This window comes from Mastomys coucha, unplaced genomic scaffold, assembly GCF_008632895.1.
Source record: "Mastomys coucha isolate ucsf_1 unplaced genomic scaffold, UCSF_Mcou_1 pScaffold18, whole genome shotgun sequence".
Classification (NCBI taxonomy): Eukaryota; Metazoa; Chordata; class Mammalia; order Rodentia; family Muridae; genus Mastomys; species Mastomys coucha.
In genome coordinates this window covers 75710723-75719978 of record NW_022196900.1, presented here as the reverse complement: position 1 = coordinate 75719978, position 9256 = coordinate 75710723, and the positions used below count along the sequence as shown (strand labels likewise).

Genomic DNA, 9256 nt, shown 5'->3' with positions numbered 1-9256 from the left:
TGGGAGGCAGAGGCAGGCAGATTTCTGAGTTTGAGGCCAGCCTGGTCTACAGAGTGAGTTCCACGACAACCAGGGCTTCACAGAGAAACCCTGTATGGAAACAACAACAACAACAAAACAAAAAAACAAAAAACAAAACAAAACAAAACAAAAATTAGAAACAAGAATTAGAAAAAGTGAATATTGTCAATTAAAATATTTGGGAGTGCCCAACAATCGGAAGGCAGAAGCAGGTGGCTCTCTGGGATCTCTGTAAGTTTGAGAGGCTAGATTTGATCTACAGAGCAAGTTCTAGGACAACCAGAGCTACACAGAAAAATCTTGTCTTGAAAATCTATCTATCTATCTATCTATCTATCTATCTATCTATCTATCTATCTATCTACATATATATGTATATATATCTCATATTGTAATATATTATCAACATAAATATCATACACACACACATACACACATGATAGTTACTGTCCCTTCTCCTTTCTCCTCTTCCTTCTTTTGGAGTTGGGGTTTTAAGTGGTCCATGCTGGCTTGTACATTTGCTATGTAGCCAAGGATGTCCTTGAACAACTTTTTTTGTTTTGAGACAAGTTCTAAAATGTACCCGACTGTCCTGAAACTCCCTATGTAGATCAGGGTAGCCTCAAACTCACAAAGATCTACCTCTCTCTGCCTCCCAAGAGCTGGGATTAAAGGCATGTGCGGGGCTGGTTAGATGGCTCAGTGGAGAAGAGTACTGACTGCTCTTCGGAAGGTCAGGAGTTCAAACCTCAGCAACCACACGGTGGCTCACAACCACCCGTAATGAGATCTGACGCCCTCTTCTGGTGTATCTGAAGACAGCAGCAGTGTATTTACATATAATAAATAAATAAATCTTTAAAAAGTAAATAAATAAATAAAGACATGTGCCACCATGCCCAGCTATGAACTTCTGATTCTCCTGCCTCTACCCCTCAAGGGCTGAGATTGGCAGGGTTGTGTCATGATGCCCAAATATATAGATCTCTGCATCTCTCCCTCTTAAGAAAGGGTCTTACTAGGTAACTCTGCCTATCCTGGAGCTCCCTATTCCAGGCTGGCCTCTCATTTTTTTTGAAGCAACCTTTTCATCAGATATGTGCCCAGATATTTAACCCATAGCATTCTCTGAAGCATCTTTTAGTTAACACTGGTAAACTCTTGCCATCCATCTCAACTCCCTTAAATTTGTTCCCCTTGAAAAATCCAGGTATGGCCGGGCAGTGGTGGTGCACGCCTTTAATCCCAGCACTTGGGAGGCAGAGGCAGGTGGATTTCTGAGTTTCGAGGCCAGCCTGGTCTACAGAGTGAGTTCCAGGACAGCCAGGGCTACACAGAGAAACCCTGTCTCGAAAAAAAAAAAAAATCAGGCATGGATGAGAAGTTATTTAAAAACATTTTCTTTCTTCCTTTCTTCCTTCCTTCTTTCCTTCCTTTCTTTCTTTCTTTCTTTCTTTCAAAGATTTATTATTATAAATAAGTACACTGTAGTTGTTTTCAGACAGCACCAGAAGAGGGGGTCAGATCTCATTATGGATGGTTGTGAGCCACCATGTGGTTGCTGGGAATTGAACTCAGGACCTTCGGAAGAGCAGTCAGTGCTCTTACCCACTGAGCCATCTCACCAGCCCCAAAAGCATTTTTTTTTTTATTACCTATTTATTTAGTGTGTTTGTGACAGTGGCAGTATTGCAATCCACAAAAGTCGGGGGGACATCTTGTGAACTTGTATTGATTCTCTCCTTCCTCAACGGTTTACCTCAGATCATAAGGCTTGTGTCTTTCCTCTCAGTCATCTCTCTGTACCGAGGGGTTGGTTTTGAAAGCAGTTCAGACACAACACAACCCTTCCTCCCGGTGCTATCGAGAATTTTGCTCATGTTTTATGTCCCAGTGAATTCTCCTCCTTATTTGACCTATAAGGGTGTTATTCTCTCCTTCCTCATCGTCCTTGACAATCTGCAAACTCCTTAAGGTTGCTCACAGCCTCTCAGGAACTGCTCCTAATGACTTCCAGGGATCCCGTTCGGCCCCCTGAAGTGCCTTATAATGATTCTTAGAATCACCCTGTTCGCTCCAAGAGCTGCTAATGACCCAAAATTTTCGCTCAAGGGGAGTCACTTTAAAAAAACCCCAGAGATATCTTCCTTCAGGATCTGTCCTAATGACTCCCCCAGGGCTCCTTCTCCTGGAACAGATCCCTTCTTAACTCGCCTTGCCAGCAGGAGAGGGACTTCTTAGAACACAAGACTTTGAGAACTGAGAGTTCTGGGCAAACCCGGACATGCTGGTCACGTTCTCTAAACTCCTTGACTTTAGAAACTTTCCCGGAGGTCTTCCATCGCCATTATATCTTAGGAGTTACTCCAAGAAAACTTAGGCTTATCCTTTCTCTAGAAACATCTTATAACCACCTGCTCGCTCTTCCCCATAACCGGCCAGCCCATTTCGGGGTACTCTCTTCTTTCTACCCAGCTTAGCTATGGAGATCTGAGCCAGCTTCTGATAGGCTAACTCTGGATCCAGCCCTGATGCTCAGTGGCCCCAGTCCCGGGAGGTTCAGCGTTTTCTCCTGGCAACAGCTCGAGACGATGCTCATAGGCTAAGCGGACTCGTAGTCCCAGACGCCGAGCAGCTGTAGTGAGCGTTTATTGGTTAGCTGAGGATTTAAAGCCATCCTTGGGTTGGTTGACTATGGGCTCTGTGAGGCTGCGCAGAGTCCGACTTTAAGGGAGGCGGAGCTCTGTCTTTCGCCCTCAAGAAAGACAGTGAGATCGGCGAGTGGCGACAGCTGGAATTGAGCCTGAGCCCTGCTAGGGCTTTAGGCTCCAGGTGAGAGCCATCGGGCTTTGGATCCCCAAGGGTTTGATGCTGCCAAAACCCTGGCCCTGAGCTCCGGTGGGGGAGGGCGGTGAGGTGGTTCTTTCTGTGCTACGTGATCGACGTGTAGTTTGAGCAATAGAAAAAGGAGCTCCTAAAGTGAGTTTTTCAATTGGTTCTTTCCAATCTCTAGTGGCCAATAGGCGTCGGGAGAGGGGGGCGGGCCCACTGGGCCTTATTTTCTTCTTCCTGCGGCCGGGCCTCCCTCGCCTAGGCGGTGGGGCCGGGAGGGGCAGTGTCTGTAAGTGGTGTGCGGGGACACTGGGATCCGGGCTGCCTTTGGAGGGATGCCGCGGGGGTGGCTGCGGGGGCGGAGAGTGCGGGAGTTTCAGGTCACTTTTAGCAACAGCCTCCTTTATGGAGTGCTTACCGGGCCTAGCGTTTAGGTTTCGCTTGCATCATCTAAGTTGATCATACGATCCAGCAAAGCAGGGGTTTGGGATCCCCATTTTGCAGGTGGAGAAACTGAGACTCATCCAGTCGGTTCACACAGCCAAGGTGTTAAAAAGTAGCAGAGATCAGACCAGTATTCAGAGTTTTCACTCTAGAGCCGAAGGTTTAGATCCCGGTACTCTCTGCTTTGTTGCTGAATGCGGACGGGAAGGTGCCCCAGACCAGATTTCCCCAAGGGAATATATAGCAGGAACGTAACCCTAGGGTTAAAGTAATGGGATGATCCGCTAAAGTGAGCAGAGAAAATGAGTTACATTCAGCAGTTACTGAGTCCTACTTTGTTTCATGCATTGTTTTGAGTCCTGGACACACAAAGATAAATTAGAGTCAGAGGCAGATGAAGCAACATTGTGACCCTCTTTGAAGCCCGGCGGAGGAGCTACAGTCCAATATTTATGTTATATTTTTGTAAAAATTTCAAAAGTAGAATATATTGAAATTTTCCTTTTAGAGGGGAAAAGTCTCCTAAATTGAATAGGCTTCTCTTGCAGAGGTCTTAGATCAGGTAAGTATTAGGGCTGAGGTAGCAGAAAGTGGTGGATGGAAGATGCTTTAGGGAGAGACTGTGGATACATTTCCTGGTATGTAAAGCAGGCATAACAGTGTATCTGTTAGGCAAAGTTAATGAAAAATGCCTAGCCAAAGATACCTCACTTTGAGTGGAGTGGAAGCCCAAGAGTTACGATGACAGGGTTTCTGTTCTACTATCTTGGATGGTTTCACTCCGCCCTGCTTCCCAAATCCCATGCTAGGCTGTGGGAAGGTTGTAGACAGTTTCCTCCCGTATAGTAAGTAGGACTGCCCCGTGACTTTGAGGGAACAGAACTCTTGGGCTGTGGGTGAGGAGGTCCAGTAAAGGACATACCAGTTTTGCTTCTAAACAACTGGCTCCTGTCCTTTTCTGGTTGTGGTGATCTGTTGTATTGCCAACACTGGGCTTATGGTCAGCCCACTTACTTGAGGACCTCATCCAAAAATATCTATGTATTTTCTCTCTGCAGTTGCGAAGTTTGCCCTGTATTGCCAGCTCATTGCCTGGGTTCAGTGCAGTTGAGCCAACTGAGTTCATTGAGTAGTGCTGAAAACATTTTGATTTAGATAGAACAATTTCCCTGTCGTGTTTTTTTTTTTTTATCTTTTTTTTTTCAAGATGGGGTTTCTCTGTATAGCCCAGGCTGTCCTGGAACTCACTCTGTAGACCAGGCTGGCCTCGTACTCAGAAATTTACCTGCCTCTGCCCTCCCAAGTGGTGGTTTTGTTTGTTTGTTTGTTTGTTTGTTTGAGACATGGTTTCTCCATGTAGCCCTGGCTTTCCTGGAACTCACTCTGTAGACCAGGCTGGCCTCAAACTCAAATCCGCCTGCCTCTGCCTCCCAAGTGCTGGGATTAAAGGCGTGCGCCACCACTGCCTAATACTTTTCAGTAATTTAGAATCTTGTAAAGCTGTGCTCTAGAAAAGAACACATAGGATGCTTTTTTAGATCAAGTTGTAGTATGTTTAATGAAGGGGTTACTGCTGCTCAATGGCGACACGCGCGTTAATCCCAGCACTTGGGAGGCAGAGTTAGGTTGAGTCCATCCTGGTGTACCTAGGGAGTTCCTGGACAGCCAGGGCTACATTAATAGGGGAGTAATTAAAAGTAGCCAGGGTAAAATTAAAAGGTAAATAGGTCATTTACTTATATTTTTATATAGGTCCAATAACTAAATGATAATAACTTTGTTTGCTTGGACCTTTTTTTTTTTTCTTAAAACAATGTTTTATCAAGTGAGGTCTAGATATAGATAGTTTTGGCACATCAGGTTTTTGTTTGTTTGTTTGAGACATGGTTTCTCTGTGTAGCTCTTGCTGTCCTAGAACTCACTCTATAAACCAGGTTGGCCTGCCTGTGCCTCCTGAGTACTGGGATTAAAGGAATGTACCATCACCACATTTTCTTTCCCCTGGACCAGGCGTACTTGTAGATGTTGGCTTATTAACTCTGGATCCTGCCTTCTTTCTCCCTCGAGCTGGGCTTCTGGGCTTCTGCTCACCTTCTGGCTTCCTCAGGTTCTTTTTAAATGGAAGGGATTTTGCTTGCACGTCTAGTCCATTTAAATAAGCATCCTAGGGGCATTTTCTTGTCATTTACTTTTGTTCTCTTAACACTTCAGGTTTTTATGCAAGCAAATCAGCCTCAAAAAAAGAAGAAAAAATGGCTTCTGAATCGGAAACTTTGAACCCCAGCGCTCGGATCATGACCTTTTACCCCACCATGGAAGAGTTCCGGAACTTCAGCCGATACATTGCCTACATTGAATCCCAAGGAGCTCATCGGGCTGGACTAGCCAAGGTAAGGAGCAGGGTTGTGAACCTGCTTAGGCAGCTATTAAATGTGAATATTTCTGGTCTTTGGAAATTAGTTGCAGGCTTGTATTTATTTGCATTGAATTACTGTTGTTCCTCTCCCTCCAGTCCAAGCATCCTTTCACACAGCCTGTGACAATCATGTTTCCTGAGTCCGTAAAGATGCAATGGACTGTAGTGATTTTTTTTTTCCTAAGTGAATACCAGAAAAAACTGAGTTGTCCTGAGAGTCAGGGTCTAGTTGATCCTTGCTAATATAAGGGTATACATGTGGGACAGGAAAGGGAAATACAGAGCCAGTGTCTCTAGGCCTGGCCTGGGGTTCGATGTTTTACAGCTTTTTACCTGCCACTGGAAACTCCCAACACCTGCCTCTCTCATTTTGGTCCCCCTTGCACTGATAGAATTCGTTCCCTTGGGTCATTTCTTCAAGGGAGAGAACCACTGGCCAGACCACATAAAGATCCTGGTCTCTGTAGTTTGAAATTGGTTTCTTTTCTCCCTATGTACTGATGTAGGGCCGTCCTCCCTACCCCTAGTCCAATCAACCCTTCCTCTGTTCAGTCATTCTCGAGGTTTTCTGAGTCCCCCATGGTAAAGCTGTTGTGTTTCTGATGCTGAAGACTACCTCTGAGCCAAGGCGAGATGTTTGGTTTCAGGTTTGAATGCTATATGTGTGTCTGTGTTCACTTTTGGTTTTTGTTTTTCATGGGGCTGAAGATTCAAATCTAACACTCTGTACCTCTTAGTTATTTACCTTTTTGGGTTTTTTGTTTTGGTTTGTTTTGGTTTTGTTTTAGAGACAGGGTTTCTCTTTATAGCTCTGGCTGTCCTGGAACTTGCTCTGTAGACCAGGCTGGCCTCATACTTAGAGATCTTCCTGCCTCTGCCACCCAGTGCTAGGATTAATGGTATGTGTCACCACCTCTGACTCTGAGCTTTTTTCCTAGCCCCTTATTCTTTGGATATAGGAAAAAAACAAAAAAAAAAAAAAAAAAAAAAAAAAAAAAAAGAAAAAGAAAAAGAAAAAATATATACACAAAACCCAAGGACTTTAGTTCCAAAGCTGAAGCTTGGAGACAACACCACCACCTTGGATACCTTGGAGCTTGGCGTCTTCTCTGAGGCTTGTGTCAGCTGTCTTGACTCGTGGAAATGGCCTGTTCAAACAGTAGTAGGCCCTGCAGGGCCCACAGTATAGCTTTTCAACACATAGTGCGGTGGGGGTATAAATTGATACACTTATTAGGGTTTATGTAAAAGCTATTTGGATTTTTATGATGCATATCCATTATTTTCTTTCATAAAAGCCATGATGATTACTGTTTTCTCGGTTTTCCGGTAGCCGAGGCTAGTTTAGAGTGGACTAGATTGTCATATTGGTCTCAGATAGGAGATAGCCTGGAGTACTAGAGCGATGGGTGTCAGCTAGCACATCTGCTTCCATTGCTTTGTTTGCGAAAGAACCCTGGGCTGTTCAAGTACCCACTCTTCAGTCTGATAGGGCGCCTGGGTTGACAAGTTTTGTTTTAGTTCACTGAGATTATGGGCTGGTCAGTGATCACTTGACAGTGTGACTTTCCTGGGTTTGGGGGAACGTACGTAATCAGAGTTACTGTCTGGTGAAATGGACAGCTAGTCTGGACGGCGGCTCTACGCACTTGTGGGATGCTGGCTTGCTAGTTTCTCATCTGCCCTCTTCTCTGTGCCTTGTAGGTTGTTCCTCCCAAGGAGTGGAAGCCTCGAACATCCTACGATGATATTGATGATCTGGTCATCCCTGCGCCCATCCAACAGCTGGTGACTGGTCAGTCTGGCCTCTTCACTCAGTACAACATACAGAAGAAAGCCATGACTGTCCGTGAGTTCCGCAAGATCGCCAATAGTGACAAGTGAGTGGAGATGCTGTGGGGTCTTTTCATTTTGCTCTGCTTTGGTTTTGAGACATGGTTTGGCTGTGGAACCTGGTCTGCCGTCATCCTCCAAGTGCAGCAGTTAAGGCTCAGCAAGTAGAAATACATCCCCCTTCCCTCCTCCCCCTTAACATCTAGGCCTAGAATTGCCTCTTTTAATAAGTCTTTAAACTTTAATTCTTAGAGACGGTTTCACTTAGGTAGCCCTGGGTAGCTTGGAACTGGATATACGAACCAGGCTGTCTTTGAACTTATGCCAGTGCTTCTGAGCACTGGGATTAAAGACGTGTACCACCACTTCTGGACATTTTTATTTACATGTAAATATGTTTAGGTGCATGCATGCCACACATGAATATAGAGGTCAGAGGACAGCTTTCAGAAGTCAGTTCCCTCTGTTTACCTTTACTTGGGTTATGGGAAGCAACCTCAGATCATCAGGCTTGTCAAGAAAGAACTTTTACCTGCTGAGGTGTCTCTGGCCCCAGGACTGCTTCTTCACAGTTGTCCAAGAGTGCTGTTGTCTTACTGAAGAATGCGGATGGTCAGGCGTCAGTTCCCCCTTCTGCTCTGTATGTAAGACTTTCTCCTTAGTGCCATGCTACAGTCTAAACTTCTCTGCATTATGTTTTAAATATTTAATCCATTTTAATTCATTTAATTATCTTGGGTTTTTGAGACTGGGTTTCTCTGTCTAACCTCTAGCCTGGAACTCTCTCTGTGTACCAGGCCTGCCTCTGGCTACTGAGTTCTGGGATTAAAGGTGTGTGCCATTCCACCTTTATCTTTTTGAGTTGGGGGTCTTATAATATCCTGGGCTAGTCTCTGGCTCATTGTATAGCTGAGGATGACATCCTGACCCTTCGGCCTCTACTTCCCAGTGCTGGGGTTAATAGGCTAAACCTATCCATGTTCTTTTTTAAACATATACTTAATTACTTATTTATTGTGGGAGTATGCGAGCATGCGTGCCATGGCCCTTGTGTGGAAAGCAGCAGAACAGCTGTGGGGGTCACTTCTCTTTCTCTGCTGTAAGGGTCCCCAGGGATCAAACTCAGGTCATCAGACTTAGAGGTAGTGATTTTACCTGCAAGGCATCTTGCCACCCTTTGTTCTTCTTCTTTTATTATCGTTTTATTACTTTTTTTCCTAAAGTGCATTGGTGTTTTATCTGCATGTATGTCTGTGTGAGGATGCTGTATCCTGGAGTTACAGACAATTGTGAACTGCCATGTGGTTGCTGGGAATTGAACACTGGTCCTCTGGAAGAGCAGTCAGTGTGAGCCATCTCTTGAGTCCCAGCTGAGCCCTTACTCTTATATAAAGTGATCCTGCTGTTTTCTCATCGTTAGCAGTAATTTTTTTTTTTAAATTTTAACTTTAGCGTGTAGGTGTTCTGTCTGCATGTCTGTCTGTCTACCATGTGCATGCCTTGTGCATGTGGAGGCCAGAGAGGATGTTGGATCCCCTGACGCTGGAGTTCCAGGTTGTAGTGAATCACTGTTCAGGTGCTGCGAATGTACCCCAGGTCCTCTGCAAGAACATCAAGTGCTTCTAAACCACTGAGCCAGTCATTTCTCTAGCACCAGTAATCTTCTTTTTCTTTTTCTTTCTTTCTTTCTTTCTTTTTTTTTTTTTTTTT

The 9256-nt window shown here is 44.8% G+C and overlaps 1 protein-coding gene across 2 annotated transcripts in view; it reads left to right on the top strand.

Annotated features, from left to right (window-relative positions):
* The first annotated feature begins 2709 nt into the window (after positions 1 to 2709).
* Kdm4a (lysine demethylase 4A) overlaps positions 2710 to 9256 on the top strand; it is a 45927-nt gene continuing 39380 nt past the window's right edge. Inside the window, exons 1-3 of one of the 2 annotated variants that reach the window (XM_031378412.1) lie at positions 2710 to 2853; positions 5509 to 5687; positions 7418 to 7593. In XM_031378412.1, coding sequence (XP_031234272.1) covers positions 5550 to 5687; positions 7418 to 7593 — 314 coding nt within the window. In that variant the 5' untranslated portion in view covers positions 2710 to 2853; positions 5509 to 5549. Of the gene's footprint in view, positions 2854 to 3036; positions 3143 to 5508; positions 5688 to 7417; positions 7594 to 9256 lie in introns of those variants that run through there. The other variant, XM_031378413.1, reaches the window with a different exon arrangement.